At 40.8% G+C, this 13612-nt stretch overlaps 1 protein-coding gene and 1 long non-coding RNA gene across 5 annotated transcripts in view; one reads left to right on the top strand and one right to left on the bottom strand.

Annotated features, from left to right (window-relative positions):
• si:dkey-35i13.1 overlaps positions 1–13612 on the bottom strand; it is a 270744-nt gene that overhangs the window by 18230 nt on the left and 238902 nt on the right. The window lies entirely within an intron of this gene.
• Positions 276–13612, top strand: part of eif4h (eukaryotic translation initiation factor 4h) — a 31418-nt gene continuing 18081 nt past the window's right edge. For 3 of the 4 annotated variants that reach the window (NM_205695.2, NM_001197329.1, NM_001197328.1), the window contains 3 exon segments: positions 276–412; positions 9814–10001; positions 10883–10947. In NM_205695.2, the coding sequence (NP_991258.2) occupies positions 348–412; positions 9814–10001; positions 10883–10947 (318 nt within the window). In that variant the 5' untranslated portion in view covers positions 276–347. 4 annotated transcript variants of the gene reach the window in all.

Here is a 13612-nt window from a genome sequence, read left to right as displayed (position 1 = left end):
TGATTTAAAAGATCCGAACACTGAATCAAAACCCCACCAGTGCGTCCCTCCAAAAGAAGTAGCTGATACTACATTTAACCGGAGTCGAGTCGACCCGCCGTTGCCTAATTCAAAACTCCTTCAATATTCGCATTCAAAATGTGACTTTCAACACACCCCCTAACAATTAAACGCGCGCGTTACATTTAAGCATTTACACAATATAAAAGCCGTCCGCGTTTAGATGTATTGTATAAAATTCAAAGGATGATTTGTCAGGCACGCGGAGGTCAGCTAAATCTCGCAGCCGTATATTTTGGGGTCCTTCAGCGTCAGACTGCTGCTTTCTCTGAACAGCATCTTCGGCAATGGCGGATTACGATAACTACGATGACCGGGATCGGGCGTACGGGAGCTTTGGCGGTGGAAGAGGGTAAGAAACCTCGCGTGCGAGGAGCGGAGAGGCGTGCGTTTTAGGTGGGAGTCAGCAGGGCTGTGCGTGTGGCCGCCGGTTTGCAGGACACCCAGCGGCTGTAGGCCACGCAGCGGCGGCGCGCTCCCCGCTATGATGAATGAAGGCCGGGCTAGAAACTCAGCCCACATGGGCTGCATGTCTCGCGGCTGACTGATTATTTCAGAGGCCTAGTGTGTTTTTTTTAAACATTCCTTTTCGACTATGCCTCTTAAATCAGGTTATGATGTCATGATTGTTGCTTTATTTGGGCGACAGCATGCTGGCGTGTTTAGCACGGTCTAACGTTAAGTTACATTGGGCCTTAAATTGCGGTTTGACTCCCATTTATGCTTCTCCGCAGTTTTTAAACACTCCAAAATGTTAGTTTATGAGCAAAATGATGGTAGCTTGAGATAATGGCGCCTTCACAGTTTTGTACATGCACAGTGGAAGTCTCTGGTGTGAGTGTCATGTAGATGAACATGTGCATCTGTATTCTGCTCGCGCGGTTAGAGTCCACTTTTAACAAACGAGGGATCTTGTGTTTGTTATTGAGGTAAAGTTGGTTTTATATCCACACATTTGGACTTTCTCTTTAATAATATGATTTCAGAAAAGTGTTATTGGAAGATTCTAAATACCGCGAAATCATTATTAGCTGACAATGACTATCAAAGCACACCAATGTTCAGTCAGTTAAATCGTGCTAATGTTGTTTTGTAGTCGTACTTGTGCTTTCAGACCGAATATTCAAAGTAACTTAACATGATAAACAATATAAGGATATTATAATAAGTAGTCACTGAACGAATTTGCAAATATAAAGCCAATTTGACATAGTGTTTAACACATTTGTGGCTATGGTTTTACGTCCATACCGTTTCTCAGGTATGTGTGGCATTAATCGCTTCTTGAGTATTGAAACAGAAAGTAAGTCCACTTGATGTATGTAAACCTGTGGGTTTTGTGTTCAATTTGGGCTTCGTTTATTGTGCTGCATTATTACTGAGGAACCTTTGTGTGTACAGAGTCTTGAAAGTTGAGGTTGACGACGACTTAGCCACTTTTACACCTCTGTCTGATCTCTTCAAGCTAAAATGGCCAAACACCTTATTTAATCAGTTATTAGTTAAATGTTTCAGTATACCATGGTATTTCCTTGTTTTTAAAGTTCTTAAAAAAGGGATCGTTCACCCAAAACCCTCCCTTCATTTGCTCCTTAAAGAAAGCTGAAAACATGTGTTCAATGAAAAGAAGAAATTTAAAGAATCTTAAAAACAAAATTGAAGAAATAACACAATGTTTTGTTTTCAAATGCAAACTAACCCCCTTTTCGCAAACCTAAAGGCTCAAATACACTCAAGGTTATAATAAACAAACACACACCGATCGCCACATAAACCCAGTGTGTATGTCTGTGAAAATAAACATCTGGGCTGTATCAGGTCGCTTTGCATTAGATCTGTGTAATAAAAGGACAGCAGTGTAAATGCAGTAGTAGTCTCCATTGGTAATATGAATCAAACTACAAATAAGTCACCGCTGAACCACATTAGTAGTATAATATGCATACTTGAATGCAGTTATTTTTACTGAGCTGTTCTCACTGGCCACTTTATTAAGTACACCTGTCCGTCTGCTTGTTAATACAAATTTCTAATTAGCCAATCACATGGCAGCAACTCAGTGCATTTAGGCATGTAGACATGGTCAAGACGATCTGCTGCAGTTTGATCTGAGCATCAAAATGGGGGAGAATGGTGATTTAAGTGACTTTGAACATGGCATGGTTGTTAGTGCAAGACGGGCTGCTCTGAGTATTTCAGAAACTGCTGATCTACTGGGATTTTCATGCACAATCATTTCTAGGGTTTACAGGAAATGGTCCGTAAATGAGAAAATTCTGTGGGCGCAATTACCTTGTTGATTCCAGAGGTCTGAGGAGAATGGCCAGACTGGTTGGAGCTGATAGAAAGGCAACAGTAACTCAAATAACCACTTGTTACAACCGAGGTCTGCAGAAGAGCATCTCTGAATTCACAACACGTCCAACCTTGAGGCGGATGGGCTACAGCAGCAGAAGACCACAGCAGGTGCCACTCCTGTCAGCAAAAGGCGTTCTCAACCGTGCTAACCGAACCGTGCCCAAGCCCGTTTCCCGGATCGTTTAAGAAGTGTGAGTGAGTTAAGTATGAGTGCAAAGCGCACCTGAGCCCAAAACTGAAGGCGAGACAAGACTTTTAAGGGACTGTTTCATTTGGATTTATTAATTATTCATACAGTTCAAGGAACACAAACTATCGTAGATTATTAAAGACACAAACTCCTCACTGCATGACAGCTACACCTTTAGCAAACCTCCTAATTCTTGCAGCACGAGGACTTTATGATTGTTTATGAGTGACAAAAGTGGCGGATCTGTTCGGCGAAATATTTGACTGCGTCACTATCAAATGACTAAAACAATATAACTGAAGAAATCTCCACTGTGCTGAGCGAGAGCACTTCTTACTGAACAGCGCATCATCGATGACGGAAGCAAACTCGGGCACGAATGCATGCGAGTGCGGGCCATCGGGGGGGATGGGAGGGTGGACAAGCATGCTTCGGCCCGGTCCAAGGAAACTGTACATAGTGTAAGTACACCCCAAGAACAGGAAATTGAGGTTACAATTCTCACAGGCTCACCAAAAATGGACATAAGAAGATTGGAAAAAGGTTGCCTGGTCTGATGAATCTCGATTTCTCGACATTCAGATGGTCGGGTCAGAATTTGGTGTCAACAACCTGAAAGCATTTATCCATCCTGCCTTTTATTTACAGTTCAGACTAATGGTGGTGGTGGTGGTGTAATGGTGTGGGGGATATTTTCTTGGCACACTTTGGGCTCATTAGTATCAATTGAGCATCGTGTCAATCCCACAGCCCACCTGAGTGTTGTTGACCATGTCTATCCCTTTATGACCACCGTGTACCCATCATCTGTTAGCTGTTTCCAGCGGGACAACGCACCATGTCATAAAGCGCAAATTATCTCAGACTGGATTCTTGAACATGACAATGAGTTCACTGTACTCAAATGGCCTCCACAGTCACCAGAACCCAATCCAATAGAGCACCTTTGGGGACGGGAGATTCGCATTATGGATGTGCAGCCGACAAATCTACAGCAGCTGCTGTGTGATGCTATTATGTCAATATGGACCAAAATCTCAGAGGAATTTTTTCTGTTTCTTGTTGAATCTGTGCCACAAAGGATTAAGGCAGTTCTGAAGGCAAAAAGGGCTCCAACCCGGTTCTAGTAAGGTGTACCGAATATAGTGGCTGGTGAGTGTATGTTAAAAGAGCAAATCTAACACTAAAGCCTGATTTATACTTCTGCGTCAAGTGACCGGCGTAACCCACGGCGCATGCAACGTGCGTGGCTGTGCATTTATACTTCTGCGCGCTGTCTCTGTTGGTCTGCATTAACACTTCCGAAACGCTAGTTGGCAGTGAGGTGTAAATCTTCCGGAATGTACAAGTGGCTCAAACTCGCTCATTTTGAGGCAGGAACCGGCGGACATGCAACAACTTTAACTATGAGGTAAACACAAAACAAAACTTTCCATCCGGAGCTCCTTCATGGGACTCCACACTTGTAAACAATCGCTCGCGCCATTTGTGCGCCTCTCGGTCCCGCCCAGACTCGTCAACGCTACCAAGCCGACCAATCACAGAGCTTGCGCTACACGTTGGTGCGACGTGTAGTTACATTTTTTTGAGAGGTGCACGTCAGTGACGCCAATGGCCACGACGAAGGGCTATGCGTCAGCGCCGTAACATACGCCAACGTTTGACGCAGAAGTATAAATCAGCCTTAACACCACTTCCCATGTGGTCTCCCATCCAGGTACTCACCGAGTGCAGACCTGCTTGGTTTCAATGGGTGACCCACTAAAATTAAAATTAGTTTTAAATAAAGATTATTAATTATAATTAAAAAGATCATCTGCCAACCTTTAAGTGATGGAGATTTATCGCTTATTTAATCAATATGACCTTTATGGTTTAGATGTTTTTCGGTTCTGTTGGGTTACGAACAGCAGAGCAATTCCATGCAAATGTCAACCCAAAAAAGCGAAACCCCTTCTAGTTTTTTTTTTTTTTGTGTGTAGGCTTGTATTTTACAGTACTGTAAAATATAAAAAATGAGTGCTTTCAAACCATTATATTTGAGGGTGCTTTCACACCTACACTTTTGTTTCGGAACGTATCTCGTTTGCCCAGTTAGCGCGGTTCGATTGGCATATGTGAACAGGGCAATCACGCTCTGTTCCGCGCCAAAGTAATCGCTCCGAGATCGCTTGAATGAAGTGGTCTCGGCTCGATTGAAACGAACCCTGGAGCGGTTCGATTGCAGTGAGAAAGCGATCCGATCCGAGCGCGGTTATATCACAGTGTTTTATGGATATGTAATAGGCTTACGGCTATATGAAGAGAGAATTATGAGTAGGGCGGGAAGTTCCGCGAGTCTCCGGATGCCCGCAAACGAGTGATGATCTCCCGGTAATCTCGCGTCTCTCTCCCAGTTCTCAAATAGGCATCGTCGCGCACCCTTCTCACCCCTCCCCACTGTGTCTCTCCTCAGACACGTCACGCGCGCACCCTGTCAATCACCACCAAACCACCACCTCTCCTGACGGCTGAGCGGGACGCTGCAAAATAAACCCTGACACTCTGACCAATGTAAGGAGAGTTTACTCGCGCGTGACTTGTTTTAGCTCTTTTGGTCCGATTAGAAACTTTGCAGTGTGAAAGCGAACCGCTCCAAGAGCAAAGAGCAACAATGTAAAAATTTTAATCTCTGTTTCGGAACAACTGAATCGATTCACAGGTGTGAAAGCACCCTGATTAACCAAGTCACACAAGTGCCAATTTCACATAAGTCATATCCTCAACGGAGCTTTTTCCTCATAAATGCAAAAATGTCAAATCAAATACAACAATAATGTTTGTTCTGTAGACAGGGCTCATATGGTCAGGGAAAGCCTGGAAAAGTCATGGAATTTTGACATGGCATTTTCTAGGCCCGGAAAAGTTTTGGAAAAACAAAAAACCCCACAAGGTTTTGGAAAAGTCATGGAAATTACATTTACATTTAGTCGTTTAGCAGACGCTTTTGTCCAAAGTGACTTAAGCTGCAGTTACTCTAGAGCTTGCAAATTTCTGTCGTATGTCGCTGCGAAAAGGGCCGTGGTGAAACAATATGATTAGACATTAATAAAAGTGAGTGATTGCACCATATTTTAAATTCCTTATTTTAAATGATCGTAAAATGCGATGTGATCATTTAAATGATGTGCGGCCAGTTTCATTTTCACTTCCTAGTGCGGCTCATGGCTGCGGTCTCTGTGATAAAACACACACACAGGCAAATCGTTCTTTCAACGTGGCTCTCAAACGATCGCTCTGTGCAACAAACTGAACGTTATTTAAAACTTTATTACTTGTTATTCACAGCCTATGCAGGTTCTGTTCACTTAAGTACCGTTAGCCATCATTGGTGTGCTGCGTGCACACACATGCATTCTCGGTAGCTCGTGGTCAGCTCACGCATGATTTAGCGGACGTGAATACGTATTACACGAAGACAGAAATCACATTTCTGGGTGAATTATACTTTATAAATATAGTTTGTAACACTTTTAACGCCATTTGAAGGTGTCAATGTTCCTGTGAAGACTTGTGTGACTGCCTTGCTTCTCTCCTGACCTTGTAAATATAATTGAATCTTAGAAAAGCTTAATTAAGATCGTGTGTAGGGTCGAATCGAGATCGTGATCTTTTTTTCGATCAATCGTGCGCCCCTAGTATGAACCCTGTATAGAGAGCCAACTTTTTCTTTCTTTTTTTGTTATCATTTCTTTTGGGTTTTGCAGTTCAATTCACATTATTTCTACAAAGTTTGTTTGTATACTCACAAACATTTGGGTAACCTCCATAACACTGGCTTATTTTCCTCGTTTAAACTATAAAATGTATATAAAGCTTGATGTTTTTCTGACCCCATAACTCTGTGGTTAGCTGTTTTGGAATAGAACATGTTCTAATAGAAACATGTTTCATTATCTTGTTAACATACTTTCTCTGTGCATTTATGTTTTAAGTTTTTCCTGCAAACGTCACATCCATAACGCTGGCATTGCTCAGCAGCAGTAACTTCCCATTTGCTTTGGACAGCACAGGTCTGAAAACATAAGGTAGAGCGGAGATGTCATGTCACACTATAGCTCATCTCAGGGCCTCCTTCTGACACCAGAGGAATGTCTCTGGCATATCACATCCCACCAGAAGCGCTCACTGATTCGCTTCAAATGGAACTGAATCTTGTGTTACAGACAGAAAGCAAAGTAGTCGTCCAACAATCAAATACATTATAGATTTCATAAAACATACTGTCAGTAGCTGTTTTATTGAGCAGTTTTCACATATTAGCTCCCCTGAATTATTAGCACCCTGTATATTTTTTCCCCAATTCCTGTTTAACGGAGAAGACTTTTTTTCTACACGTTTCTAAACATAATAGTTTTAATAATTCATTTTCTAATAACTGATTTCTTTTACCATCATCATGATGACAGCACATAATATTTGACTAAATATTTTTTCAAGATGCTAGTATTCAGCTTGAAGTGACATTTAAAGGCTTAACTAGGTTAGCTTTGATAACTTGGTGAATTGGGGTAATAGTGTATAGTGGAGGAACTATGACTTCAATTTGTATGTAGAAACCCGGAAGCGAGTTAGCATTACAGCAGTTCCGGTTCCCTCGTGTCAAAGTCAATGGGTTTTTTCAGTGGGATTTCAGTTAAATCGCTTAAATAAGATTCGTGACTAACACAAACTTAAGATACTTTCACATTTTATTCTACGATATAATCAGTTACAACTCACTCTTGATTTTGCAAATTAATTAAGCTTCTTTAAAAAGACTGTTGCTATCAAGTTGCTAAATGGGACTTCAGGCGGTGTCGGAGACATTATACAGGCATTTGGATTTGTCTGTTTTTTTAAGTATTTTCTTAGTATTTTATATTTTGTTGTGTTTTTCTAATTGGGAATTCATGTTGTGTGTAGATAATTCCTTCACTTGTAAAGGCTGTCGAGATATTAATTTGTTGATCCTTTATTTTAATTAAAAATATTATAAAGATACTGCTTACCAGTGCAGCCTCTCTTTCTTACCTTCCCCTGAAGGCTCAGTAGTCCGTTTATAGCCTTATGTTAGCTTTTCAGTTCTTGCGTTTGCATTAAAGATGTAAAAGTGCTCAAAGTTGTATTTTCGTGTGAGGATTATCTAACTGGACAAAACGTGTAAGTGTAATGAACGGTTTAAACACAGAGATCATTATTTGCAATCTTCGAAAAGCCTATAAGAAAATCTATGGATTTTGAGGGAACCAGTTTTATGCTAGCAGGCGATTAGCCTACAAGGTGACGTCATAGTTCCTCCACTCTATATGCACAGCTAGTGTTTCTTCCCATACTGATAAACTTCCTGTAAATGGTTAATGTGACCTTTTTCTATTTTATAAGGTTAATTTTACAGCATCAATGTTGTAATGGAATTAAAATATAATCCGTTAAATAGACTTCAGCATTCATTTAGTTGCTTAAGCATAAAACGAGATGAAAGCCATTTACACGCACGCGGCCATCAGTATTGACAGGCTAGCGCTAAAGCTCCATTGAAAAAACTGGAGTAAAATTAATGTTCATATTGTAAAGAGATGGCGCGGGAAAATTTTATTTAATGCTGTGCTTGTACAACAGACCCACTTTATATCATATTTCTATCAGGCAGTGAAGATTGTTGGTTTTTAAAGAAAACAGACCTTAAAGGGCCATGAAACCCCCTCGTTTCAGCAGGGTGTTTTCACACCTCTACTTTGGAAAAAGTCAGAAAAGTGGGCGTGTCCAGCTCTGTTTAGGGGGGGGTGTCGGAGGAAGAAAAGTGGGAGGGTGTGGGAGTGTCTATTTGGGCACGGGCGAGTTTCAGGGTCAAAATACACACACACACACACACACAGTAGAAAGGGATGGTGTTTAACCTACAAGGACATCCGTAGTCGAATTATTTGCTAAATTATTAAATGGTGGACTTTAACTGCAGTTTGGCTCTTTCATTCAGGGAAGTCATTCATGTCCCTCGCGACAAACGAGATATTTGATTCGAGGAACTGCTCTAAGCGTGTATTTTTCATGCAGTGTTTGATACCGCACGGCGAATGGGAGAAAAAAAACCTCCGCATTTCCCGGAAACTTAGATGCACATAGCAGGTAGTGTCAGAGAGTCGCGTGTGTTATTCCGGTCACTAAATGCGGTGAAAACCCTACACGAGGTTAAAGTTTGGTTGTGGTGCTAACATGTTTACACTCGTGCAATAGTTAACTTAGTTCGATACAAACAAACTGAATAAACAAAGAGCACTGGTCGCTCACTTACCAAATCTGTAGAGACAGGACAATCACCAGCAACTAGAGCCGCGTCTTTATGAAGAGAATACTACAAGCGAATCCGGATCTCAGCGTTTGCAGATGAAAACAGCTCTCGGGTAAACAATGTGCCTCCTTAGACACGTAAGTTTTTGTTGTCGAGCGTCGCGTACACTGTTAATCCACACGTGAGTCTGCGCTCTCACAGAGAGAAAATGAAAACGAAACTTAACTGCAGCAAACTATAAAAGCAACACTTCACGCTTGTTTTGCCAACACAACGTGGCATCTCTGTCGTGTAAACACTGTGACAGTAATGAATATTAATGAAGTTGCACAATAGAGCGCGCTGATTGGTTTGAACCAAGCCTTACTCATGCATTAATGCAGCACACTGTAAGACGTAATAAGACACACTCTGGCACAGACGCCCAGTCTGCACGCTGGAATACACGCTATTATGTCATGACCGTGACGCAGCTTCAGAAATTCGTTTCAAACCGGAAGTACGAATTTGCTTGAAATAACGCAATAACAACCAATTTACACTTTTGCATACTGTTCGCCGGAAACGCATGACCCAGGTTACTGCAAAATTAAGTCTTTCCGCATACTTCTGCACATACCCTATTAGGCAAATCAGTGGTCAGGGGCGGATTTAGTGATTTTGGGGCTCTGAGCAATTCCAGCCTTGGGACCCTAAGTCCTAAAACACAACCTTTTTATTTATGTTGCAGTTTTTTAATATCTCTCAATCTTCTTCTTTTCTATGTTCTATCTTAATGTAGTCTCTACATTTTAAATGATCAGTTTCTTAAAATCAATTTACAACTATAGAATGGAATTAATCATTAATTGAACTGCAGCTAATCAATCTAGTATTATCTTTTTTTATTTTGCAGACCCCGAGGTGGTGGTGGCCCAAGCGGACCCCGAAAGCAGAAGGAACTTCCCACAGAGCCTCCTTACACAGCGTACGTTGGTAACCTGCCCTTCAACACAGTGCAAGGAGACATAGATGCCATTTTCAGAGACCTCAGCGTCAGGAGCGTTCGACTAGTCCGAGACAAAGAGACAGACAAGTTCAAAGGTAGGCTTTGCAGCATGCTGCATGTTTAAAACTCCCCCCACTTCTTAAGGTCGGACTTGAAAAGGATACATAATATATGCATATTATATGTAGTTTGTCAAGTTCAGGCTTAGACATAAAATGCATTAAATATGTACTGGGAAACAACTTCTTTTTTTAAAACAGCAAACGCTGCTCTAGGCCTGTTTTTTTAAAAGCAGGTGTCACTCAAGGCTAGTTTTCAACAGCAGATGGCGCTCTAGGCTTTATTAACAGCAGATGGCACTCAAGGCTAGTTTTCAACAGCAGGTGGCGCTCTAAGCTTGTTTTTTAACAGCAGATGTAACTTAAGGTTAGTTTTCAACAGCAGATGGTGGTCTAGTTTTTTTAACAACAGACAGTGCTCTATTCTAGTTTTTTGACAGCAGATGGTGCTGTTGGCTAGTTTTTTTTAACAGCAGACAGTGCTCTAGTCTAGTTTTTTGACAGCAGATGGCGCTCTAGGCTATTTTTTTTAACCGCAGATGGTGCTCTAGGCTAGATTTTTAACAGCAGATGGTGCTCTAGGCTAGATTTTTAACAGCAGATGGTGCTCTAGTCTAGTTTTTTAACAGAGGTTGGCACTCTAGGATAATTTTTTTAACAGAGGTCATCGCTCTTGGCTAAATTATTAACAGCGGACCATAGCCTAGTTTTTTTAACAGTGTATGGCACTCTAGGGTAATTTTTTAACAGGGCAGCGCTCTAGAATAGTTTATTAACAGCAGACACTGCTCTAGTCTATTTTTTTTAACAGCAAATGGCGCTCTAGGCTAATTTTTAAAGAGCAGATGGTGCTCTAGGGTAGTTTTTTAACTGCAGATAAAGCTTTTTTTATATAATTGTTTCTTTTCTTGTCCCAGGTTTCTGTTATGTGGAGTTTGACGACTTGGAATCTCTGAAAGAGGCTTTGACATATGACGGTGCCGTAAGTTAATTTCATAATTTACTTTTTTTTTTTTTTTTTATGGTCAGTAAATTATTTGGGGTCAGCAAAGACACATTTAATTACAGTAAATACCTTTACAAAGATTTGCAGCTTGAGTATATTGTTCTTTGAATTTGTTCAAACCTTTCAGCACTGATAAAGGATTTTTCTTGATCATTTTGGATATTAAATAATTTCTGAAGCATTGTGTGACACTGTAGCTGAATATAGATCTAAAAGTTAAGGTATATGAAGTAGACATTTTTAAATCAGTTGGACTTTAAGGCAGATTTTTAATTGTTTTAGACAAATAAAATCTTGAATTTATAATATTGCGATTTACTGTATTTTAGAGGTTGTGAATAACCCATTTTGTTAATTTAAGCATTCATTTATGATATCAAGATTTGTACATTTAAAAAAAAAAACATCATAATTTGGCAGTGATAGGCTATTTATATTCTATGTTGTGCTCATTTAAACATATGGTTGGATTCATGTTTGAAACTGGGCAGAATGTAGACTGGGACATAAAAATTATGTCTGATTTGATCAGTTAACATTTTTAAATCTTTACTATCTCTTCTAAGATTAGTTCTAATAGTTTGAAAACATGGCTGTGCGCCAACAATACAAATTTATGCTAAGGTTTAATGTCTACATTTGTCTGGGATGGTTGCTGCTGTGGTAGGGTTTAGGGTTCAATTTCCTGGTTGGCATTCGAGTTCAATTGGCCCACACAGTGTTTTTTGGCTTCTGACTCGCAAAATGTTTGCATCATCACAGGGGCAGGTGTTGCTAGGTTACAGTTGCATGGGAAAGCAATGCAATTGCTGAATACAGCTGCTTGGGTGCTTCAATTTGATCTTTGAACTAGATATAGTAGAGATGTGTTTTTTTGCATATTTATCATATGTAATGTAAGAGTCTTCTGCTTTTGGCTAAATATTGGCAGTTATTAGATATACACTCACCAGCACCTTTATTAGGTACACCTGTCCAGTTGGTACTAATGGGCCTAAAGTGTGCCAAGAAAATATCCCCACACAATTACACCACCACCAGCAGCCTGAGCTGTTGATACAAGGCAGGATGGATTCATGCTTTCATTTTGTTGACGCCAAATTCTGACCCGACCATCTGAAGGTCACAGCAGAAATCGAGACTCATCAAATCAGGCAACGTTTTCCCCAATCTTCTGTTGCAGGGTTCAACGCTAAGTATTTTTTTTTATTTGCCCGATCAGGCCTATGAAGGATAGACATATGCCAAACGAACTGCACGAACTGGGCAAGCGAGACAGAACATCTAGGTGTGAAAGCACCCCAAGACTGTATTTGCATGCAACTGACAACAGTCAAAGCCAAATTAAACTTGACTCACAAGGCAGCCCAATCAGGCCAGTAATGATGCTGTCTACTGTCCCGAGCATCTCGCACACTGGCCCCGGGTGTGGTTGACCCGGTGTAGTCTTCTGCTGCTGTAGCCCATCTGCCTCAAGGTTGGACATGTTGTGTGTTCAGAGATGCTCGTCTGCATACCTGCAGTGGTTATTTGACTTACTTTTGCCTTCCTATCAGCTGGAACCGACTGATCCACTGATCTGGCTATTCTCCTCTGACCTCTTGCGTCAACAAGGCATTTGTGCCCAAAGAACTGCCGCTCGCTGGATAATTTCTCTTTTTTTGATGGTTGTGCGTGAAAATCCCAGTAAAATCCCAGGCCCATTCATGTTTAAAAAAAAAATCTAAATATTAAAATCTTTCAAGGTTTTAAGACGCTGATTGATGACAGCTAAACATGTCCTAAGAGTCTTGTAAAAAAGGGTTCATTGTACATCGTTTAAAAATGAATCTGCAGGGAAATAAAGAGAAACGACCAATGTTTTATTGAGGTTTTCTGGTGGTTTATTAAAAAATAAAGTTTATTCATACTTTTCCTGATTTTTTTACTATTAAAGCATGCTGTAAGCAAAACTACTGTTACAGATTATTTGTGTTTGCCATGAGCATGTCAGAACTTGAATGGGGAAAGTGTCACTGATGGATGACGTCAAACTCCAGGGGCCTCATGTACAAAGATTTGCGTTGAGTTAATACTAAAACATTGCATATGGACAGCTGTAAATGTGCGTACATGGTAAAAAAAAAAAAAAGATGTATGAAACACTGTGTATGCGGAATCCCACGCATATATTTGTACATCCGACTTAACGTGAAACTGAGCGCACGTACACGAGCGCAAAACCCCTCCCCCTAATAAATATGATAATGACTCTACTTTGAAAACCGCAATGGCAAAAGCAAGCAAAAAGAGAAAATTCACAGAATGTGAATTGGAGGTGCTCCTATCAGAGATAGACTGGAAAAAACGATTTTATTTGCAAGTTTGTCCTCTGGAATTAATAACAAAAGAAAAAAATAGTGAGAGTTTAGCTGACGCGGTTAACGCAGTTGGGTCTGAACATCGCACTGTGTGGGAATTGAAATAAAGAAATGGTCCGATGTAAAGGTGCAGGTTAAGAGGAGAACAGCGGCGCACCATCAAAGTGTAGAACAGGCAGGGGAACAGGGGATGCTGAACTTACACCCTTTGAGGAGAGAGTTGCCTCAATTGTGGGCGACACTACTGTCTGGAGTAGTATCTGTGTCTGTGGGAACACTTT

The sequence above is a fragment of the Danio rerio genome, chromosome 15 (assembly GCF_049306965.1).
Source record: "Danio rerio strain Tuebingen ecotype United States chromosome 15, GRCz12tu, whole genome shotgun sequence".
NCBI classification, from domain to species: domain Eukaryota; kingdom Metazoa; phylum Chordata; class Actinopteri; order Cypriniformes; family Danionidae; genus Danio; species Danio rerio.
This window is presented reverse-complemented; position numbering and strand designations above follow the sequence as displayed.